Source organism: Cladophialophora bantiana (assembly GCF_000835475.1).
Source record: "Cladophialophora bantiana CBS 173.52 unplaced genomic scaffold supercont1.21, whole genome shotgun sequence".
Taxonomy (NCBI): Eukaryota; Fungi; Ascomycota; class Eurotiomycetes; order Chaetothyriales; family Herpotrichiellaceae; genus Cladophialophora; species Cladophialophora bantiana.
This window is the reverse complement of record NW_015971595.1, coordinates 113,830-137,000: the sequence shown is the minus strand read 5'-3', so window position 1 is coordinate 137,000 and position 23,171 is coordinate 113,830. Positions and strand designations below refer to the sequence as shown.

At 51.8% G+C, this 23,171-nt stretch overlaps 8 protein-coding genes across 8 annotated transcripts; 7 read left to right on the top strand and 1 right to left on the bottom strand.

Annotated features, from left to right (window-relative positions):
* Window positions 1–874: 874 nt before the first annotated feature.
* On the top strand, window positions 875–2,449 carry Z519_11158 (uncharacterized protein; the record flags this gene model as incomplete). Its single annotated transcript, XM_016768871.1, has 2 exons — window positions 875–1,256; window positions 1,323–2,449. The coding sequence occupies 2 exons, from the start codon at window positions 875–877 to the stop codon at window positions 2,447–2,449; spliced, it is 1,509 nt and encodes a 502-aa protein (XP_016614717.1).
* A 501-nt stretch (window positions 2,450–2,950) lies between these two features.
* Z519_11157 (uncharacterized protein) lies at window positions 2,951–4,447 on the top strand (the record flags this gene model as incomplete). Its single annotated transcript, XM_016768870.1, has 1 exon — window positions 2,951–4,447. The coding sequence occupies one exon, from the start codon at window positions 2,951–2,953 to the stop codon at window positions 4,445–4,447; it is 1,497 nt and encodes a 498-aa protein (XP_016614716.1).
* Window positions 4,448–6,775: 2,328 nt separating this feature from the next.
* On the bottom strand, window positions 6,776–8,527 carry Z519_11156 (uncharacterized protein; the record flags this gene model as incomplete). Its single annotated transcript, XM_016768869.1, has 2 exons — window positions 6,776–8,277; window positions 8,344–8,527. 2 exons carry the CDS (start codon window positions 8,525–8,527, stop codon window positions 6,776–6,778), a joined length of 1,686 nt encoding a protein of 561 aa, XP_016614715.1.
* A 1,297-nt stretch (window positions 8,528–9,824) lies between these two features.
* Window positions 9,825–10,512, top strand: Z519_11155 (uncharacterized protein; the record flags this gene model as incomplete). The annotated part of the gene is made up of 3 exons (XM_016768868.1): window positions 9,825–9,986; window positions 10,043–10,368; window positions 10,428–10,512. The coding sequence occupies 3 exons, from the start codon at window positions 9,825–9,827 to the stop codon at window positions 10,510–10,512; spliced, it is 573 nt and encodes a 190-aa protein (XP_016614714.1).
* Window positions 10,513–13,073: 2,561 nt separating this feature from the next.
* On the top strand, window positions 13,074–14,266 carry Z519_11154 (uncharacterized protein; the record flags this gene model as incomplete). Its single annotated transcript, XM_016768867.1, has 4 exons — window positions 13,074–13,606; window positions 13,693–14,029; window positions 14,096–14,178; window positions 14,239–14,266. The coding sequence occupies 4 exons, from the start codon at window positions 13,074–13,076 to the stop codon at window positions 14,264–14,266; spliced, it is 981 nt and encodes a 326-aa protein (XP_016614713.1).
* A 1,404-nt stretch (window positions 14,267–15,670) lies between these two features.
* Z519_11153 (uncharacterized protein) lies at window positions 15,671–16,996 on the top strand (the record flags this gene model as incomplete). The annotated part of the gene is made up of 2 exons (XM_016768866.1): window positions 15,671–16,053; window positions 16,099–16,996. 2 exons carry the CDS (start codon window positions 15,671–15,673, stop codon window positions 16,994–16,996), a joined length of 1,281 nt encoding a protein of 426 aa, XP_016614712.1.
* A 1,285-nt stretch (window positions 16,997–18,281) lies between these two features.
* On the top strand, window positions 18,282–19,436 carry Z519_11152 (uncharacterized protein; the record flags this gene model as incomplete). Its single annotated transcript, XM_016768865.1, has 3 exons — window positions 18,282–18,779; window positions 18,853–19,230; window positions 19,296–19,436. The coding sequence occupies 3 exons, from the start codon at window positions 18,282–18,284 to the stop codon at window positions 19,434–19,436; spliced, it is 1,017 nt and encodes a 338-aa protein (XP_016614711.1).
* An 884-nt stretch (window positions 19,437–20,320) lies between these two features.
* Window positions 20,321–23,038, top strand: Z519_11151 (uncharacterized protein; the record flags this gene model as incomplete). Its single annotated transcript, XM_016768864.1, has 2 exons — window positions 20,321–22,775; window positions 22,893–23,038. 2 exons carry the CDS (start codon window positions 20,321–20,323, stop codon window positions 23,036–23,038), a joined length of 2,601 nt encoding a protein of 866 aa, XP_016614710.1.
* Between the last annotated feature and the right edge of the window lie 133 nt (window positions 23,039–23,171).

The window sequence follows — 23,171 nt, the reverse complement described above, 5'->3', positions numbered from 1 at the left end:
CGATTAACGCGTCTCTTCTTCAATCAGGACCAGGGCGCATGACAAAGTCCCGAAGATTACTCCACAATTTGACTTGCTTACGGAGCCAGATTCGACCTCACCACTCTCCTCACCAATTGTGAAAATGGCGATATTACAATCCCAGATTGCGTGCCGCTGCCGGCTATTGAACGATCTCTCCAGTTGGGAAGTGAGCATCAACTAGCTGCATAAAAAGGGTGAGACTGCCTTACCGACTGCAACTCTCTTGCAGGGGCAGAAGCACCGAGGTGTGCACTTTTATTGATATACACACGTTGACCCCGCTCGCAAGGCCTCTTATCAATCCAATCGGTGTGCATACAATACTTGAAGTCTCAGCTGATCTCTTCAAATGGATAAGGGACGAGGAGCATCATACGAACCACCACGCACTCACGTGATGGGATGGCGTGCTTTAACCCCTTTATTTGCTGCTCGTCCGTCGACAGAGATCCTTGCGTTGCGATGCCGGCGACGTGTTATCATCGGCATTCATTATGCATAGGTCTCTAAACATGATATCGTCGCAGTGGACAGTCGAGAAGATCCATCCCTACGGGTCCTAGCGAATTCACTAATCGCTCGCTCAACGCCTTGAAGCAGATTGTACCCAAACATGTGCACCAGCAAGGGTCCAGAGCTCATCGGCAATAGGGAGCACGCAATATTCGATCGGAAGGTGCCATGATCCAGAGGGAAATATGCAACAGGATGAAACCTGATGCATGTCTGCTGAGGGTTCCAAACAAGAAGCCCGGAATTTAAAGGGGCGGTTTCACGGACCACCCTCGCGACGAATAGCACAGCACAGCAAAGGGGGCCTCGGAACAGCCTTGTGCCCAGAGAAATCAAGATGGCGTTTTACGAGCAAAGCAAAGAGGTCACTGTCAAGGGAGTCGAAACTGATCTCTCCACGACGCCGGTGGTGGAAGACAGACTCAGCTCAAACGGTGATGCCTCGGACAACACGATCCAGGCGAAGCCAAAGCGGAAATGGCAGTCCTACATCTGGGACACGCTGGACAAGTCGCCCGAAGAACGACGGTTCCTGTTCAAACTCGACGCCGCGGTGCTCACTTTTGCCACCCTGGGGTATTTCATCAAGTACCTCGATCAGATCAACATCAACAACGCGTTCGTGTCTGGCATGAAGGAGGACCTGGGCTTGTACAAGAACCAGCTGAATTATATGCAGACATGTTGGACCGTGGGATACGTCATTGGCGAAGTGCCGTGTGAGTTATTTCCTCGCCTGTGCACCAGACTGCTCCCATGGGCCGAGACTGACCAGCTTCTCTCAGCGAACATGATCCTCACTCGCGTCCGTCCCTCATTGTGGATTCCGTTGATGGAAGTTATATGGTCGATTTTGACCTTCTGCCTTGCGAAATGCAACTCGGCGAGCTCGATCTACGCGCTCCGGTTTCTCATAGGCCTTGCAGAAGCCACGTTCTATCCAGGCATGCAATACGTGATCGGATCGTGGTATAGGCGGGACGAACTGGCGAAGCGTTCTTGCATTTTCCACACGTCGTCCGCCATAGGGAGCATGTTTTCCGGCTACCTCATGGCCGCCGTCTATCATCTCGGGGGCAAAGGAGGATTGAAGGGCTGGCAATGGCTATTCGTAGTCGACGGCATCATCTCTCTCCCGATCGCCCTGTCCGGATTTTTCCTCCTTCCTGACGTCCCAGAGATTACTCGAGCATGGTACTTCAGCCCAGTGGAGCGCGAGTACGCGCAAAAAAGGATGAAGTTGGAGGGCCGTGCCCAACGGGCCCCGTACACAAAGGCCAAATTCAAGAAAATCTTCACGTCTTGGAAAATTTACTTACTGGCCACCTTGTATATGACCTTCAACAATGCTGGGGCAGGAGTCAGTCAACCTACCTTCGCACAATACCTCAAGGACTCGACGCATCCAAAGTACACGATCTCCCAGATCAATACATATCCAACCACCACATATGCGGTGCAGATCGTCAGTACCCTCATCTATGCTTGGACGTCGGACAGTGTCTTTCGTGGCGCCCGCTGGCCACCGATCGTCTTTGGAGGCGTGGTTTCAATAGTGTGCTACGCGAGCCTTGCAGCGTGGGATATCCCGGTTGGGTGGCACTGGGCTTCTTACATCCTTGCTGGCTGCGGCGGTGGTCTGAGTGGACTATGCATGGCGTGGGCGCACGAAATTTGTACGGACGACAACGAAGAAAGGGCAATCGTGGTAGGCACCATGAACGAGCTAGCGTACGTGTTTCAAGCCTGGCTGCCGCTGGTAGTGTGGCAGCAGATTGATGCCCCGAGGTACCATAAAGGGTTCCTCACGTCAGCATGTCTCAGCGCCGGAATGATTGTGTCCGCGATGGTGATCAGAGTGTTGTGGAAGCGGGAGCTGGCGAGAAAAGGCAAAGTCGGCCCGGTTGTGTGAGGATCTCATAGCAAATGACGGCCGGCATTGGGTGTCTAGGAGCTAGACGTCTCGGAGGGCGTTTCTAGATAGGTTGGAAGGGGAAACTATAGTCAGCCGTGGATACTATGCAGAGCCGAAAATGGACTCTCGGCATCAATGAAGTTCCCCGAGTCGATTCAGAAGCCGATAGCGTCGACTTGAGTCTGTGCATTTTGCCATCCCAAGCCCAAGCTTATCAGTGGCAGGGCACCACAAAGCGATGGTCCATCAAGGAATGGTGTTCGAGAATCACGACATGCCTCGCACGGTATGGCGTGCTTAGAAGAGGGTATTTGCTGATACGTACCCTGTCATATGAGGAGCTCACATCAACCCACACTTGATTTGTAGAATTGAGACCTAGGCACCCACAAGAACTGTGCTCGAGCTCCTTAAAGATAGACCAATTGAGCGATCCAAATCCATCTGTAAAAAAAAATTGGTACCGCAGCGTTTGCAGTTGCTATTCTCTTGCGGCTCATGGCACAAACCAAGGCGAAAAGAGTCGCTGTAATAGGCGCCGGCATCAGCGGAGTTTGTTCAGCTGCACACCTCGTGAGACACGGCCTCGAAGTGATTGTATTCGAGAGGTCAGGAATTGCTGGCGGAGTGTGGCATTTCGACGAGCGCTCAGCGGCGGATCCTTCATATCCAAATGAGCTTCCGTCGAGAGGCGACTATGAGACAAGACCGGAGCTTGCATTCAGCACCCCTCCGCCAGAGGACGAGGACAGCGACAAGCGGGAGATTGCTCATGCCCCTCCTGGGCCATGTTATGCCGGACTGAAGAACAACGTCTCAACTAGGGAAATGAGAACAAGTCTGCTGCCATGGCCCGAGGGAACAGAGGATTTCGTCAGCCAAAACATATTGGAGGAATACATCCAGAACATTGCTATCAAGCATGGCGTCTCCTCCATCACACAGTACCACACTCGCGTCGAAGATGTACGAAAACATTCTGGCGAATGGGTCGTGCGAACAACAACACTCCAGAAAGGGCCATCCGGGTCGCGGTTGGTGGAACGGCACTGGACTTTCGATTCAGTAGTAGTGGCATCAGGACATTACAACATGCCGCGAATACCAGACTTTCCCGGTCTGAAGGAGTGGAAGCATGGGTGGCCGGATCGTGTCTGGCACTCGAAAAGATATCGCGACCCTCGAATATTCCAAGGCCAGAATATTCTCCTCATTGGGGCCGGAGTATCCTCGAGCGACATCGCGAAAGAATCGGCTGCTTACGCCAATCACATATTCCAGAGTTCGCGAGGCGGAGCTTTTGATCTCCCTACAAGTTTCTTGCCAAAAGGTGCCACGAGGATAGGTGCAATCAGATCCTTCCAATTGAATGAAAATCACGACGTCGAAACTCCAGCTTCAGGGCCAATTCCTGGGAAAGTGGTACTCGAAAGTGGCCAGGTGTTGACCGACATACACTCGGTCATACTTTGCACAGGGTACATAACCTCATATCCGTTCCTCTCCCATCTGCACGGGGACCACGTTCTGGCGAGCGAGGCAGATAGATATGTGCTTGTTACTGCCGAAGGGGACATGGTGCACAACCTGCACAAGGACATGTTCTACATTGAGGATCCCTCGCTCGTATTTGTCGGGGCTCCGTATCATATCGCAACATTCTCGCTTTTTGATTTCCAAGCACAGGCAGTCGCAAGGGTATTGAGCGGAAAAGCTCAATTGCCATCCAGACAACAGATGCGCGATGAGTACAATGAGCGCGTGCGAAACAGGGGCTTAGGGAGAGACTTTCACAGTCTAAAGGCACTGGGGGCTGAAGAAGCATACGTAGAGGATCTTGTGCGATGGGTGAATGAGGATGCCGCCCGGCTTGGAATTGACGACAAAATGCTAGGTCACACGCCCGAATGGCATCTCGCCAAGGCTGACAGAGAAGCAAGAATGAAGTTGTTAATGGCAGCGAAAGAGCAAGAGAAGCAAGACGCAGCAAGTTAGGTCGTTGGGTATGTAGCGACATAATAGACTTTATGCTCTGCCCTAGTAGTAAGCGCACCCTCTGCCCCGTCTCGCTCATACCAATCATACCCAGTAGAGTGCCGAATAGAATCTGTGGTCCGCCGTATCAAAATGTGCTCCGAAATTTCCAAGCTGTGACTGCGTGCCGACTTTATCTTGAGACCAGTTCCTCAACAACTGCGCAAATCTCCCATCGGTTTCTCTCCATAAACGGACCTTCTCCTGCTCGCAACCTCTCTCGTCATTGAGAAGAGTTCGTCCCAAGCCCGGCTATCGAGAACAGCCATCCCGGTCGACCGCCCTCCCTCGACCCATTGCCATCATCTAAGAAATGCCTCCCAAGCGCATCACAGTGCAGCCCGCCCGCCGGTCTCAGCCCAAGGGTTGGTTCGGTCAGATGTATCATACATTGACGTCCGAGGAGAATGCCAGCGTTGTCATAAGCGTGGCTATGTTCGGGGTAAGTTATCTCTGCGTGATATGAGTCTGTGTTTGCTTGTTTGGACTGCACCAAATACAACTTTGTGGTGAAGGCTCTATCAGCTGGCCGCTACGCAAAAACGCGCGCATTACGCCAGACCAGGCAGAGCAACACTGCAGGTTGATGAACCGCGCCAGTGCTGTATAGCTATCGGAGCAAGCCAGATGCACGCTGCAATGGCAGGCACTTGTTCAACGTCTCAAGACTCATTCCACGATTCCACTTTAGTTCAAGTCATCCACTCCTACAACATCCAGCTAACGTACCCTTTGCACAGGCTGCCGTTGCATTCTTCAACTCGGAATGGAGCGAGATGCTCCTTCCAGGGTTCTAAGCGCCCGCCCTTCAATCTTGCTCAATAAGACACCTCGCTACTCTGACTCAATCGCCAGTCGCGAACGATAACCCTCCGCCGGCTTAGGAGGTCCCAGCTGTCGACGATGTCGCATGTACAATAAGAAATGATGCATAAAAGCAGGATCTGGGGAGCGTGAGTGGACGAGGTGGGGTATGTGACCAGGCAGCTCAGCTGGCTTGATGTGATGGGGATGGGATACGACTATCTCAACTCGCCCCATGGTGCATGTGGCCCTCGACAACTTGAACTTGCACAGCCATGCAGAGATTGAACAGTCAGCATCACTACAATGGTTTTGTTTTTTGCTAGTTTGTGGAACCCGTCAAGACCTATCTACCACATCTGCCTTAGGACCCAGAGAGCAGGGGGATGAGGTCCTCAGCACTGACGGGAAACAGCCATTCAGGCCTCCCTCTTCGAAAGCAAAGGAACGGAACAAGAGGTCAGGTCATATAAAACAGCCGACGGACACGCATAACAAGTCAACCAAAGAACCCAAATAAAAAACCTTGTAATATACCCAAATTATTGTCTTCGACCCAGACGGAATTCCTATTACTCTGACATGACACGAGATAATATGGAAAGCCTTTTCAGCCTCTGTTTATTCCTTTTTGGTGCCTCATGTGCCGCAAGCAAGCAAGCATCGGAATTCCCATTCCCAGTTTCTACGCGTACGAGGATCTCCAGATTCAAGATCCTGCATTTCCTCTGACGGATTTTTCTCTCAAAGTAGTGGTAGTGGTGGTGGGAGACGACGACGACGACGAGGGGATTCTCTCCCTCCCTCTCGCTGTCTCTTTCATCTAATTGACTTCAAATCCCATTTTACTCGGTACTGGCAAGTTGTAGCTAAATGAGTAAATAGAACCCCGACTAGCTAAATGTCATGTTATTTTATACTAATGCACACATGACATGTGTATATAATATAGACAGCCTTGGGGAGAAAATTCCCGGAATTTCTCGCTCTCGCTCTGTGATCACACAACTCTTGAATCCGAGGTACCGACGTTGCAAAACACGCGTGCACAACGCAAGGCGCAGGACAGTCGGGAGCAACTCCGTACCCGCCATCGGCAGATCAGATCCAGCCCGTTTTCCGAATCAAGTACTCCGTAGATCGAGTAGGCAATTAGACGACCAAATATCCTCCCCGTCTTGTCCCTGAAAAATTAACCAGTGCAACCATTCAATCATTCATTCATGGCCTAAATATTTTCTTTTTTTCCTTTTCTTTTTTCAAGACAGCGACGCCCAGTACGCCATGGCATGATCTGTAGGAGCATCGTGGGATCACTGGATAACTTGCCTACCCCCCTGGTTTTGGCCTGGCAGCTTTTCGTGTTGCACTGGTGTCAAAACTATCAACATTTCGGGCTCGAACAAGACTCCTCTGCAACAAATGGTCGACGTCTTGCGGTGGCCGAGACGGCGGCAATATCCTCCATTTATCCTCACTTCCCTCTCACGTCCCATAGCCATTCCCATTCGCCATGGCACCGGGCATTAACGACTCGGTTGCTCCCTCGGCCTCATCCTCCAAGAAGTCCCGCTTCATCGTCCTCGCTCTGACCTTGGTGAACGTGACCAACGCCGCGCCCACAATCACCGCCACGCTCATGAGAATTACATTGACTGGCACGGGGTTATTTTTGAACACCACATGCGTAACAGCATCCAAGGGACTCTGCAAGAAGTTGAAAAGTCCCGCCAGGCAGATGATGAGGCCGTAGACTTTGCCGAAAGTTTGAAATCCGAATACTTTGGCCGCATAGTCTGAGACGGTGGTATAATAAAAGGGTCGATATACGACAAAGAGGCAAACATTGGCGATGGCGGCCCACATGTAAGGGAGGCAGCCCAATATGCCGATAATGGTGGCTACGACCACGAGAAATCCTAGGGCAAAGGGCGTGGATGTGTTGTCCAACAAGACGCCAATAAAAGGGATACTCAACACGCCTCCAAGAGGAAGTGCCACGTCGAAAAAGTCATTGACGATTTTCGCTTTGTGGGCGGAACCCAAAAGGTAACGTTCTTGCGGCCGGATCGTGGCCACGAAGTAATTTATCCGTGTCATCTGCACGACCGTAAAAAGCGTGATGAGCCAGAACCATGGGGATTTGATCTGCTGAAGAGCGGTGTAGCCATGCATAGCTCCCCACACTCCGGATTTTGCATTCTTGTGCTCTTCTCGCTTCTGGCGCTTTGTATTGGTCGACTTGTCCAGCAGCAGTGAGATCTCTTGGATGGTGCTTTCTCTTCGATCGTGAAGAGTGCGGCGTTCTTCTTCGGAGGCCTCAGGCGGAGTAGGAGCGTTGACTTCCTCTTCGGCGTCCTTGACCACTTCACTAACAGTTTTGTAAGATTCTTTTGGCATGATGAAGACCTGGACAATGAAAATGAATATGGGGACGATGAGGTAGAGGAGGAAGAGACGGTGGGTGTTCAGTTTCCCACCCGTAGCTTCGTAGACGAGGCGGAATACGAGGAAAAGAGCCGATGAGGAGTCGAACGCACCCGTCAGGAGCGCAAGGATGAGGCCGGAGTTTTGGGGGAAGGTGTTTGAGAGTTGAAAAGAGGAGATGAAGACGAAAGGACCACCAAGGGCGAGGAAGAAGTAGCCAGGTGTAAAGAGGTCCCCATCGACTTTGATAGCGAAGGAAAAGAGCAGAGCTCCGGCGGTGAGGAAGATGCTGCCTATGATACCGCAGACTTTGGGACCGTACTTGTCAAGGATAGTGCCGATGGGGAGGGCGGCGACGTTGGTTGAGACTGCTGCTACGGTGAACATCAGGTTCAACCGGATCTCTTGCTTGTAACATGGTGAGACGTGCCTGTCCACCTCTTCTGGAGTACACAGGTCTTTGAAGACGCCTTCGTCGATCAAGACAGGTTTGATGGCTGCGTAGCCAAATACTATTCCGGCGGCGAAGAGACAGTATAATATGGCAATGGCAACCTGGACTGTGGCAGCACGGACCTGTCAGCGGGAGTCTCGTGCTTCTTTTCTGACGTGAATTAATCACATACGTATGCGTTTTCTTTTGGAAACTTCTTCAAACTGCAAGGCAATCGAGACGATACTGGGTTTCCGATCTTTGGGCGGCATCCATTCAGTAACCGGGTTGAAACTCATTCTTCGCTGCGAAGAGACGCCGGAGCCTCTTCTCTCTCGTTCGAAGCCATCGATGGAAGACACTCGTGTGAGTGACATGGCGAGGTCCTTCCTTGGCCACAGCCGAGCAGAGTGAATTTGTGGCCGGGCGCAGGAGCGGGAGCGGGGACAGTGACGGATGGGGGATGTCGTGCAGCAAAATGCGGAGTGGCAATGACGGGGGATTACCCAGTACAGACTGCAGGTGACCGGAAAAGACGAGATGTGGTGAAACGACGAGGTGACGTGCCAAGCAAGCAAATCAAACAAAGGTCGAGGTGAGATGCCAATTGACAAAGGAATGGAGTATACACAAGATATACTCGGAATATAAAGTAGATGGAAAGATGTACGACATCTTTTACTGCTGTGATAAGGGAGAAGACTATGTGCCCTTCAAGCCACCCAGCAAGCCACCCAGCCAGCTTCAAAGTTCCCAAAGGCTCGATAGCGATAAGGAGGAAATTTTTTTGGGCTGTGGGGCCATGTAAGTTGAGGCTGGCCGCAATAAGCTCCTGCTTCAAGTTCCATCCAAGCATCAACTCGCAAAGAGCTTTGGCGGGCAGCTTGTCCATTGGCCAGTAGGCGAGAGCCAACAATTGGCAGTTGGCGGGGGCTGGAGCCTGGAGACCGCCGATCACGTTTCCCTCGGCGCTCCAGGCCGGTGGCAGGCTCCGAATCCCGCAAACCCTCCATCCAGGAAACAAAACATCTTCTTTCTCTGTTGGTGAAACGCCAATCGAACCACGTGTGCACAGCCTCGTTCGACCAGACGCGGGTACGACAAATGACAGCGCTGAGACTGCCTGGCCCATGAGGTGGGCGGCAAAGGGCCGTAGGAGGAGAATAGCCGCCAACGGGCGCGTGCAACGACAGCCAGGAATAGCTCTTGGCGCCCTGGTCGAAACAGCCCCGTTTTTGTTGGCAGGAGACAACCACCATCCGTTGCGAGCTCCATTCACTTGGTTTGAGACTGGCCAGAGACATCTCCTGCCTTCAGGTCTTTGAGCAAACACCATATCTCCAATGATTTGGGATCCGTCGATGCTGCTCTACCACACTGAGCTGAGCAACAGTCTCCAATACTTAAGCCACTGGCCGCCCTCCAGAGTCCAGGTCCAGCTCTTCATCCTGTAACCAGCTGCAACACATTTCCTTTGAAGCCAAAGCATCTGTTTCCATTCAAGAAGCATTCACTGAACTGTTCTTCCAGCTTTCCCAGTCCAATACTTTCCTTACTGTTGGTCTGTAAACCCGTTGGCTCGACGCCATCCACCACATTCTTTACCTGCATTGTTTGGCAGTGCCATTTCCTTCCTTGAACCATATTCCAACTTTCCTTTCTATCAATCTCAACATGGGTCCTGATCACGGCGTCCTCGGTGCGACATTTAAAATCACTCGAGCTCTTCAGATGGCATCCATGATCGCCGTCATTGGAATCACGGCCAACTTCATTTCTGAGATGGTCAATGCCGGTGCAACACCACCATCAGTGCTCGTCGCAATTCTGAGCATCGTACGTGCCATGGCTGTGCAAAGTTGCCCAAAATGTACTAACCACGCGCACTCCAGGTCTGCATCGCCGTACTATACTGTGCCATCACGGTCATTCTCTACTTCGACAACATCCTTCCTTTCTTGATCAGCACTGGCATCGACTCTCTCTTTTTGATTGCCTTGATCGTCGTTTCCGTGGTGGTTGGCAAGCCACTTTCGTATCTGAACTGTGTGGTCCTTGATGAAATATCCAATGCCACCTCAAGTGCATATGACTTCACTTCGGCACTCGGCAACAGCCTCAACAAGGGGGGTAAAGTCAATTACTCTCAGTGGATTGGTACCTCCAAGGCCACGTGCTTGGAAATGAAGTCCATTTGGGGCCTGAGCATTGCACTCTGGTGAGTTCCGATCCAAAACATCGCATTGATGCCTCGAAATCTGACTGCTCTGGTTATAGTATTCTCTTCACCTTCTCGGCTGTGAGCACCGTCTGTCTCTGGAAGAGAACCAAGCATACCGGTGCCGATAAGAGCGAGGCCTGAGGCCGGAGTAATCAGTCTTAGCCCTGTCTGTTTTGGAAACAGTATGTATCTCTTGCTAGCAGGATTGGGGGGAAAAAAAATAAGGGAACAAAAAGACGATGCTTAGCAGGTGATTTGGCTCTCCGGGAGAGCTTTAGCCGGGTGGTCTCGGGGTCGGAGTCGTGTTTGGTCAAATCCCTGCCGGCGCCAGGTTTGCACAAAAGGGCACATAAAATTCGGATCAGAACTCTGGGTTTTCTCGTTACGAGGATGACCCGTCCCGCTGGGCGGATAGCAATAATTGACATCTTAGACCTGGTGGATACTTACCATTCCGAGTAAGCTAATAAAAACTATCTACCTATGTGTCAGCCAGTGATAGGTCACAGATTCTGAAGCTAGAGCTAAGGTTTCAGCATGTAGAGTGCTAAAGGACCAGAGCGACGGCGTAGTGTCGGTTCTGCATGGGTCATGCAACTGTAGGGGGCTACGCAACAGGATAGCTAATAAATTTCAAATAGGGGGAAAACAAGCAGGAGGTTTGGACAGTCGCAACTGGCATTCTGGGTGATGGGTTGTCGCCGAGCTTGTGGCGGTGACCAGAAGATGGCGCAACACGGTCCCGAGATGAAGGTCGTGTTGGAAGTTGGGAGCTGCTGCATGCAATTCCCGCTTCGCTTTCTAGCTCGCGGTCTACTCCAGGCGATTGTGTACCGCGATTTGCAAGCCCAAAGGAACAGTCTCATTCGTTGTGGATTGACCTAGACATCCTTCGTCTCGGGTAGTCTGCCGGTAGAAGATTCCAAAACCCAAGTCTTCTGCGGGCAGGTTGGTGCATGTGAGAATGCGTTGTCTCTTGTTGCAGACGCTGCAGCTGCGAGGACGAAGAGTCGAGATGTGGTTCGCTTGATGGGGTTGAAAAGAGGCCGCGCTGGCCGTTACACGGCAGAATTCCGAGAAGAGGACAGGTCACATTAGGATCTGCATGTCGCTGATGGACTTTTTGTACTGTTTAAAATCCTCAGTTGTTACTTGATCTGAATGGGGAGAAAGACGGGTGCCTGCAAGGGTTCAAGGGTGAGATGAGATGCCCTCCTCATCGAACCGAGAAACTGGGTCATTTTTCTTTTTGAGGAAGCAAGGACTTGATGCTCAAATCATGAGGGTGCAGAGCAGTACCGTGGACGGAGTACAGACTAAGAGTGAAAGGCGTCAAGCAGGACCAGAGCAGGACCTGCACCGACACCAGAGGTGAGAAGACAGTTGTGTCGGGTGGCCGGGTGCATGGGCCCGGCCGTCATGGTGGTACAGAGGAGGCCAAAACCAGACTGCTGGGTCGCTTCTGTGGGTTTGAATCACATGGGCATGGGAGGTCTGGGTATTCTATCGGTACCGAGTAGGGACGTTGGTAGCAAGAGGGGGTACTGGGTAAGGAGGTGTGTGTTGCAGAGTACCTAATATCAGTTCACGGGAGCAACCAACAGCTCTGGTTAGCCGCGGGCCTGGTGGGGATCGAGGGTAGCTTCCAATGTTCTGTGCTGCTAGGCTTGCTGCTTGTACAAGGAGGTAGGCAACTAGAAGCGGGATCCAAACTGCTGGGAACCCAGTCATCGCCAGTCAACGCCTGTCACGCCCCGTCCTGCCCCGTCCATGGAAACATTTCTATTAACCAACTGCTGGCTCTGGCTTCGTTCTAGCTACTGACGCCAACCCCAACACCGGCAATCCGGCTCGTGCCTGTGATTCGACGAGTGGCATGGTCTTGCATGGTTTAGGATTTGTCCGACACGCACCGAACACGGAGTCGACGGAGTATTTGATGAGGTACGAGGTATGCTCTCTTTTGCTGCTAGCAGCTTGCATATGTCGGTGCGTCTGCCCTCCTTTTTTCCTTCCATTCAGTTTCTCTTGGCCTCCTCTCTCTCGTCTTCCTTACAAACCATTCTCCTCCTCCATTAGAGAACCGTCCGGCTGGTTCCCCTTGTACGACGCCGCTTAGTCCTTCCATTCACACCTACTTTTCAAGCCCAGTCTGCATCTCCACCTTGTCAGTCGTCATCGAGATTTTATTCTCGGTTTCTCTTCCCGGTTCCCCATTCCCGGTAACAGCCAAGTGGACGCTTGGAAATTTAAACAGATGCATCCACCCTCGTCTTCATCCTCTCTCGTATGATAACCCAACCGCTAAGCCCTTTACTTGCCCCAAGGTTATGACCCTAATCCATGCCTCAATGTCCTCTGCCTCACTTAGTGATCCATTTTCGTCCCCACCCCGTGCAACCGAAATGCCTCGCAGTGGGATTACTTTTACGAGACTTCTGTTGGCCTAGCCTACTAGTTGCTTTCGAACTGCTCAACCCAATATGCCTCCGAGTACTCTCTCCCTCTCTCGTGTCCCCGTCGGAATTTGCCTAATACACTTTCCATCTCTTCTGGTTCAAGAATTTAAATTTCAGCACATCTCTTCCGCGCCTTTTTTCGGTGAATTTTTATCTTTTTTTGGTGACCCTGACGGCTGACATTCGGTACGGTTGAGTCCCCGAGGATCATGCTTGTAGGCGATTTGTTCGGTTGAATAAACAATGGAGGACCTCAATTTGCTAAACAGCATCCCCGTTGATGAGGGATACGGTGGATTCGAATACCTGGAAGAGGAGGAAGCCAGTTCGGCATACTCGGTCGCCTCGTCAGTCTACAATTTCCGTGTCGAAAATGGTCGTCGATATCACGACTACAAAGATGGACATCCCTTCCCCTATGATGAAGTTTCGGAGGAGAATGAACAAGTGTTGCACGCAATGATCCTACTTCTCTTCGACAACAAATACTTTGTGTCTCCAATCGACGAGTCCGCCCTGCACTGTGTTGTCGATGTCGGTACCGGCCTGGGCCTGTGGGCCGAAGGGGTTGCTGAAAGGTACCCGCACGTCCAGGTCGTGGGCATCGACACAATCATCCATGAGCGCTCACTTCAGCCAAATTGTTCCTTTATTCTCCAGGACGCCACGGACGAATGGGTCTTGGACGACCCCTCGATGAAATTTGACCTGGTCCATATCAGAAACTTGTTTGTGGGTGTAAGAGATTGGGATGCATTATACGCTCAATGCTTCCAGTGAGTCTGCCATTGCCACACACTATAACCCACGCCTTCTTCCCCTTGCACCCTGCTGACAGGGTACCATCTACTGACCGGACTAGGAAAATGAATTCGGGTGGATGGATCGAACAAGCCGAAATGGAGATCGACGCTCGTACCGACGACGGATCCGAGCTACCAGACAGTCAGATTGTGAAGCTATGCAAGTTTGTCGACGATATGACCGCTGCCACGGGGAGAGATTTCCGTGTCTCCTCCAATTTGAAGAATGCGATTGAGCAAGCCGGCTTCATCGACGTCCAGGAGCAGAGAGTAAAGCTTCCTTTGGGTCCTTGGGCTTCCGACCCCAAATTCAAAGACATCGGAAGGTTCTTTGAACGATTCTACAAGACCGGTCTTCAAGGCTGGCTCCTTCAAATTTGCATCCGATACTTTGGGGTGAGGAAAACGGGGCTCTCCCCTTAGCATATGAAGCCCTAGACTAACGTATCTGGGCATGCACAGTGGACACTGAAAGACGTGAACGACGCCTGCATAAAAGCATTCCAAGAGATCAACTCCCGCCAACAACACATGTATCTTACACTGTAAGTTCTTTCCCCTCCGACCGCCCCGACAGAAAAAGCTCCCGCTGACGACTCCTTCAGAATCATTGTTATCGGCCGAAAGCCTTGAATCCTCATCTGTCTACTGTTCCCCCCCTCATATTGTTACACTCGACACACACCGGTAGTTCCGATCCAGGCGTCAAACTAAGTCTACCATGGTCATTAGGACCGGCTTCGCTGTCAACCCTCGAGCCAAGAGCATGGATAACGGATACAACAAGACCAGGCAGGCATGTCGACGTTGAGATCAAATCCTATGCTTACACGCAACGCCGGATACAACATAGGCGTAAATACTTGGCAGAGAGCAGAGTCCTCGGCACTCAAACCCCCCCTTCCCGGAAAAATGGAACCAGAGGTCGAGAAATACCGGGTAACGACGTTCACGACGTTCACGACGGACAACGGTGGAGCCATCTTTGAGCGTTTGCGCAACAAGATTTGAGCATTTAGGGCTTTTCTTCCTTTCCTTTTAGCGCCGCTGCAAGCGTCCTGGTTAAAGCTCTCGCACATGGCAATGGTCCAGGGCTCTACCACCTGTATTCATGTCACGACGGCAAAGATCTAACTACTAGATACTACAGTGCCCAGCGGCAAATCTGTTGACTCCTCAAACCCCCGTTTCTGTTTCTAGACCTTGGGCATCCCGCCATTTGACCTGACCTGACCCAACCTGACCTATGTCCCATGTTCATCTGGGCACAGTCCCAGTAATGCAGAAGTTCGAGGATGTACTCGCTCTATCTCGCGACCATTAAATTCACGATCGACAGGGAGATAGTGCTCACTAATCGAGCGGCTCGATCGGTTCCGTCTCCTGTTTCATCGCGAATCTCAATGCCCCGCAACATCACCTCTTCTCCGAGCACTCGATCTATCTCTTTTTGTGGGTTAATATACTCCTCCCTTGTTAGCTTTGGTCTCTTGTATATTAACCATTGCTCGTACTTACACCGACAGCTTGTTACATTACATAGGTAGGAAATGTTGGGCACCGTCGAACTTTTCATCTTGTGCAATTCGTACATGGAAATATAATGCCACTTTCCTTGGCCCTTCCACTTGAACGGAGAGCGGCGAGGACTCGGGCCAAGCACCTTCTCGAACCCAGCGAGCGCCCACAAGGACGTCCTCTCCGCCGCTGCCCCTTTAAGCCAAGAGAGTCTAGGTGATAGATCGGGATGCAGTGTCTTGCCGAGTGGCGCTAAAACTGTCGACGACAGCATTTTTAGTGCACGCCGAGAACGCCTCTGTTCTGATCTCAGGTCACTCGGTGTTGGTGACCTTCCAAGTTGTCCGCACCAGAGTCAGCCTTGTCACAAAGTGGTGAGAATGGAGTCAGGAGACCTCACGCCACTGAATCAGAGCAATAAAATGGAATCTATTTAAAGACTCGATGCCTTTCATGCCTTTCGAGAATTTGTGTTGCTCAGGCAGAAACTGATGTACAGATTCTTGGTCAACCTATTCCATGGATCTCGGCACAGTACGTGACATTCGTGACACCCTCAAGGAAATCTACCAGGCTGTCAAGCGATGGCAAGAAAGCGGTTCGTGGCACCGAGGAATTACACAGCAAATTGCAGCTTTTCAGAAGTCCTATGAAGTCCTGTTACTCGAGCTCCAGCTGAGTCCTCCAGGATCCAACCAGGTGAAAGCAATAGAAGAGATCTTGGCACCAGTCCATCGCAACGTCTGCACTCTACGGCAGACTATCCTCAACCAGGACCCGAATAGCCTGTCATGGAAGTTCAGCTACACATTTATGTCAGCAGGTCCAAATACCGAGGAATTACTTCGACAAATTGACGAGAAGACGAAGCTGGCCTTTGAGACCCTAGGCTCCACGACAAGGTAATGGAGGTCTTCATGCCTTTGAATTTTGCTCAGATATATTAGGGTCAATCTGTTCACGATGAACCAGCGATTCGGAAAGCAACTGGTTCAGCTCAATCGCCTCGCCAGCGAGTCTCTTGAAGTGACAACTGAAACTCAGATAACAACGGGGAGAATATTCAAGCAGCTTGGGATTAATGACAGCGCTTCTGCAAAGAGAATCGTCAACCTGGAGAACCAACTAAAGAAGCAAGGCAAAATAATGGAAGCTCTGCACGCTCGGATGGATCAAGTCATGGAGCTCTTGGAAGAACGCAAGAAATCGGGTATTCCCCCTCCACCGTACAGCCAGACAGAGGGAACCGCCCAGGTTATCGAAAAGATGCTGCCACGCGAAGAGAAAAGTGAAAAGAAACAAATATTTTCCGCCAAAGCCACAACACCAGCATTGGACTGGACCGATTTCTTGGACTCTGGATCCCGCTTCGATTACATCAAACCAGGGCTATCTTCTGAGGGTGCGAAATGCAAGCCAACTACGCAAGCCTTCGAGAAACTTCGAGATAACTGCGCCACAAAGACTACCAAGTCAGTTGCCTTTCGGTCTGCTGCCGAGGGCCACGGCTTCGTTTTTGGGTCCGACGGTCGATTGGACTTGGAGGAGACGCTAAAATCAGTCAACCCATATCCCAGTTCAGTTGCTGGGAGCTACTTTTCGACTGATGTTATGCATTATCTAGACGTGAGACTCCTGGTAACCAAGGCTGTGGAGCTGGGGTTCTTAGACCGGGCCGATTTGATACAGTTTTTAGATAAACCATGGCACGTCATGGAAAGACTCGACCTCCCCCTCAAGACGCCGATCAAGCCTCAATACGCACTGATGATAAATTCTGAGCTGCGCGAAGAAGTGGTCCAGAGATTGACTGGAAGCGTCTTTGGGGGCCTGTCGAAGTGTTGACATTGGCTGCATGCACGGACTGACTACAACATCACGGTGGACGACACTTGGTTGGAGAATGTTAATATCAGCTATCAGTAAACCACGTTGGTGCCTTCTAAGGATTCTCGGCTCAATTAAGTCTGGAGAGCTGGGAAGAGTCGACCTCCGCTGGTGCAAGCGCAAGCCGGATCGATCGACCCCTTCATTATCGAGCTGTGACGTTGGACGATCGAGTTATCCTCCCACACAAAAAGAGCGGCCCCCTCCACAACCTTCACCACCTTCACTGCGAACAGACGATCTCGATCCTTCAATCGGTCGAAGACCTTGAAGCCCTACTATCACGACAAACTCCCAGTCGGGGATGGGCGTGACAAATGTATGACCAAGATGTTGCGGGGGAAAAACAGCATCACAGATGCAGATACTATCCAGAAAGCGAAGAAAACTTGGAGAATGGGTAATCATCGAAGGTAAGAAAAGGAGACTAACTCGCTCTACATAGAATGATAACGCGATGGTGAGAGTAGTACCTCGTCCTACCACCACCAACACTTTGGTGAGTGATGCCACGCGCCACCAACGCGAAGCCGCGTTGCTTGCATTCGTCAGCGGCGGCTGATGCCTGAAATAAATCCGATGCTGGCGTTCTCCACCATTTGTCTCCCCCCCGGGACCCTTGACATAGAAAAGGAGCGGGAACTTAGACTCTCAAGGCTAGACCATGTCTGCATTGGTTGCGCACCCAGATCCTCCGTTCGGTAGATGAGTTTCTACCGCGACGGGTCAATTGTACTGGTAGTTCTTACTTCCGTTTTGGCCCATCCTTGCCCATCGCTTCGAGATCCTTCGACTTGGAGGCTTGCAGGGGAATGGGATCCATTGCACATCCTCCGAAAGCCAACGATTGAATGTGTTTGGTCAGACCTGGTGCTTGAGCATAAGTGATCCTCATAGTCCAGGCTGTTCATGTAAGCTCGGGCGCCAGGAAGAGTAACCCATGCATTTCAAATGTCTGTCGCGCAATAAATAAATATTCGGCAGTCCCCCGTCGTCCACCATCTGTGTTGTTGGACTAGTTGCTGGTTGGCGACACCATCTTGAACTGGGAAAGCGGAACACACCTTCACTTTCTCGTCTTGTTCTTTTATTTCCAAAAATCGAGTGTATGCATTACAGAGACGCAACAAGATGAAAGAGAAGCCTCGCCTATCCGGGGGTGATTACTTCCGCTTGCTCTACGCCATGACTCGAGCCTGTGAGTCGTCCACCTTGTAATCCGTGCGATGGCCGAGGAGGACTAATGGAGGGTGTTACGACAGTGGGCACATTGACCTTCACCACCCTCACCGGCTGGTCAAGGGACAAGGATTGTCCCAAAGACTACAAGCGGCATGTCTTCTACAGTACTTGCCGATCGCTCTTCTCGCACTTGTCGGTCAAACAGATGCAGGCCATACAGCCAACGACGGTTGAGGGCTACGAATCGTTTGCGAAGAAGAAGGGCTTCGACCTTGAGCTTGTAGAGTTGGATGACGGCGCGTCGGGGTGCTGCATGGGACCGAAAACGGCCAAGAAGACGCTGCTGTGGTTCCATGGAGGCGGATACACCTTCCCAGCGTCGGATCAGCACTGGGTGATGCTCTGGGATCTCGTCGAGCTGGCCAAGAAGAATGGCGAGGAGCTGCGGGTCATGGTTCTGGAATATGAGCTCACGCCCTATGGCCATTATCCATTGCAGCTCAAGCAGGCGGCCGCGGCGGTCAAGTATTTATTGCATTCGGGTCTGCAGCCTTCGCAGGTAAGTGCACAGTTTCTTACCCGGCATCACCCTGGGATCACCCTGGATTTGATCTGACGCGGATTGCCCACAGATCCTCTTCGGCGGCGACTCAGCCGGTGGAAACCTCGCTGCGGCATTGATTAGCCATCTGTCGCATCCACATCCCAGTGTATCGCCCATCTCCCTCTCTAGCAACCTGGGAGGGGCTCTCTTGATTTCCCCATGGGCCTCATTTACACAAAAGAGGGAGTCATGGAAGAAGAACTTCAAACGAGATGCGCTGGTGCCCGCGACAGTGAGGGTCTGGTCCGATAACTTCATGGCCCAGTCACCCCAGGACAACTGGAACCATCCCGCTGAAGCGCCGGCTGAATGGTGGAAAGATATCAAGGTGGACAATGTGGCTATTGTTGGGGGACAGAATGAGATTCTGATGGACGACATTCGGGAGGTCGCTGAGAAGATCAAGGTATGTCATTCCGGTTTGAAGAACCCGAAGGTCAGAGCTGCCGGACGGCTGATGTTGAGGTCCAGGTGCACAATCCCACAGTCGATTTCCTGGAAGCCCCTGGTGAAGCTCATGATGCCATCATCTTGGATAGGACGTTTGGGATGAAGGACGAGTTGGCATCGGAGCAGTTTATCGACAAGTGGATTCTGGCCCGGCTGAAGTAGGGGCATGGCGGCGCAGAGCGGAGTATCGTAGAATACATACTGCGTAGACAGTAGTAGAGTACATGGGGAGGACATGGAAATGGAAACGAAAATGCATTCATCACGCAACCTGTCTAGGAATTTGCCTAGTGCTTCTGGTGGGAGATTGATTTCTGCTGTGTTGCTCGTGATGGGCAGCACTGGACACCAGCCTCACTCGCCTCACTAATGGCGATTGGTGCCACTGAGCCACCATTCGTTTCCTCGTCCATACAGGACTCAAGACTCATCCCCAAATCGCCACGTCCACCCAGAAAAGACGGAAAGAAAAGAAACGAAAAAAACTGGCCCGCGTGCATCCACCAATTCAATTGTTTTCTTCTCCTAGAAACTCGCCAATGGGCTGATAGCGGCGGTCGCTCCCAAGTTCAACTCAAAACTTGGTCTCGGCTCACAAAGCCAGCAATGCCTCACTAGCCTTACCCAGATCCCACCACGACCCATCCCTTTCCCGTGAACGAGCTGTGAAATACTTTCATCATTCGCTGTCCAACCTTTTGCCTTGTGTCGTATTGTTTCCCCCCGCGGACCCCTACAGACCCCTACGGCCTCCAGTGCCACCCCAGCTCTTCTAAAAAAGCAATTACGCCCTCCATCCATGTCGAATGCGCGGGTCGCAGCCTCGCTCCTCACCCGCTCATTCGCAGTTCCGTAATCCTGACATTCGGCCCTTTCACTCAGAAACCCTCGACTCTGCCACGGCTGGCGGTCCCTCCATCGAACTCGCAACCTTCACTGGCGCCGATTCATCAAGGAGAGAGAGGGAAAGAGCCAGAGACAGGCACGCAAAACAGTCGCAGAAAAGGCTCGTCAAACTCCAACAGCTCGCCGATCGAGACGACGAGATGAAGTTCTCCCACAGTATCCAGTTCAACGCTGTTCCCGATTGGAGCAGCAACTACATCTCCTACAGCAACCTCAAGAAACTTATCTACACCCTTGAGAAGCAGATCAACAGGCCGCCGGGCGAGACACAGCCGCAAGATGAAGAAAGCACCGCTCTGCTGGGCGGCTCGCTCGATCCGGACACGACGTTCAAGCGCATGCTGGACTCGGAGTTGGATAAAGTCTGCTCCTTTTATAGGTTAAAAGAGCTGGAGATCTTCGGCGAACTCGACCAGCTTCTGAAAGATGTCGAGAGCTACAAGGCCGAGACGCATGATCTGGACATGGACGAGGTGGTCGAGGCCGAGAATCGTCGGAAGGCCGTCCGGTCGTCGAGTATATTTAACGTGCCTTTCCGTCGGCGGAGGAGGACGTCGACCATGAGCATCAGTATGGAGGAACCCGAAGGCGAGGATGACAGCGATAGTGACGCTGAAGACAATGCTGCCATGATCAGGAAGAAGGCGCCTTCGAACCGGCCAAGGAGTAAAAGCACCTGGAACACAGACACATCAGACCATTCTGCACTTGCCGAATCTCGAGAAGACCTACGAGCGCCAGACTCACCCGTGTTTCTTAGAAGGAGACCGAGCTTGGCCATGGAACTCGAGGCTTCCGACCCGGGTCATCTGTCGTCACTGTACGATTCAGGCATCAATTTGAAAAAGCGCATCATCAGCATCTATGTGTCCTTGTGCGAGTTGAAGTCCTTCATCCAACTCAACCACACGGGATTCAAGAAGGCGGCCAAGAAGTACGACAAGGTGTGTAATCGGGATATCCGAAAGGATTACATGGAAAAGTCGGTCAATCCGTCCTACCCGTTCCAAGAAAAGACAATGATCCACCTGGATGAGAATATCTCGAAAGTGGAAAAGGCCTACGCCGAAGTCGTCACCAAGGGCGATCAGAATATGGCGCGGAGAGAGCTTCGACTCCATCTCCGCGAGCACGTCGTGTGGGAGAGGAACACTGTTTGGAGAGAGATGATCGGCATCGAGCGGAAGGCACAAGCAGCCAACTTCGGTATCAGGCAGACCTTGCTGGGAGGAGTACAGGATCCATCAAAGGCACGACTGCAGGGCGATCGAGAAGCCGTCGACACAAAGGAAATTGTCACTCCCGTGGGTCGGTATAGGTGCCCGAAGTGGTTGTTCAGTGGGACCTTGTTCGCTCTTGTCGGTATCCTGGCGGTGTTCCTTGCCCTGCTTTACATCCCGATCATGAAGAGTCCGGAGCAGCAGAATTGCTTGGCCATGTTGATCTTTGTGTCCTTGCTGTGGGCCACCGAGGTGATTCCTCTCTTCGTCACTTCTCTACTGATTCCTTTCCTGGTAGTCGTCCTTCGCATCATGCGGTCAGAGGACAAACCCCATCACCGACTGAACACGAAGGATGCGACAAAGGCCGTCTTTGCGGCCATGTGGACACCGGTCATCATGTTGTTGCTCGGTGGCTTCACTATCGCGGCAGCATTGTCGAAATACCACATCGCAAAGATGATGGCGACTTTTGTGCTCAGCAAAGCAGGCACCAAGGCTCGCAATGTGCTCATCACAAACATGTTCGTCGGCATGTTCTTGAGCATGTGGATCTCCAATGTCGCCGCCCCAGTGCTATGCTTCAGCATCATTCAACCCATACTCCGCAATCTGCCATCGGACAGTAATATGTCCAAAGCATTGATCTTGGGGATCGCCCTGGCGTCGAACATCGGTGGTGCCGCCTCCCCCATCGCCTCACCGCAGAACATCATCGCCCTGCAGAACATGAAACCTTCGCCAAGCTGGGGAATCTGGTTCTTCATCGCTTTGCCCGTGTGCATCCTCAGCATCATCCTAATCTGGCTTTTGTTGGTAATCAGCTTTAAGCCTGGCAAGGGAACCACGATCGTGCCTATCCGACCGATGAAAGATAAACTCAATGGCGTGCAGTATTTCATCATCCTGGTCACGATGATCACCATTGCCCTGTGGTGCGCTTCCCATCAATTGGAAAGTGTGTTTGGCGACATGGGCGTCATCGCCATCATCCCTCTCGTGTTGTTCTTCGGCACGGGCATTTTGACCAAAGAAGACTTCAACAATTTCCTCTGGACCATCATTATCCTCGCCGCAGGAGGCCTTTCTCTGGGTCGCGCAGTTTCGTCGTCTGGCTTGCTCCATTCAATTGCGAGGAACATCACCGAACGCGTGGACAATCTCTCGATATATGGAGTCCTCGTGGTCTTTGCGTCGTTGGTGCTTGTGGTTGCTACCTTTATCAGCCACACCGTCGCGGCATTGATCATCTTACCCCTTGTGGCACAGGTGGGCGAAAGCATGAAGGAGCCGCACCCAAATCTGTTGGTCATGGGGGCAGCGTTAATGTGTTCGGCGGCCATGGGGCTGCCCACGTCGGGTTTTCCGAATATGAGTGAGTCCTTTTCTTTCTATTCGTCTACAGCCGCTTCCCTTGACACGTGTTTGGACTCTGTCGAACGAAGTATCCGGTGCATAGCTCGTATGATTTGGCCGCTAACGGAATTCGCAGCTGCAATTATGATGGAAGTCCCCGAAACGGGAGTGCGGTATCTGCGAGTCAAACACTTCTTAACCCGCGGCGTCCCGGCGTCTGTGATGACCTTTGCCATTGTGATTACCGTTGGGTATGGATTGATGATGGCTGCTGGTCTTTGATTCTGTGCCTACAGCCGACCCGGATACCGCTTCCCTCCTTAAACTCTATGCCCGTCGATCAACGTTCATTTATATATACCCTATTGTTTGTGGAGCATGAGAAGGGGAGGTGGATGGGATTGGTTTGGCCGAC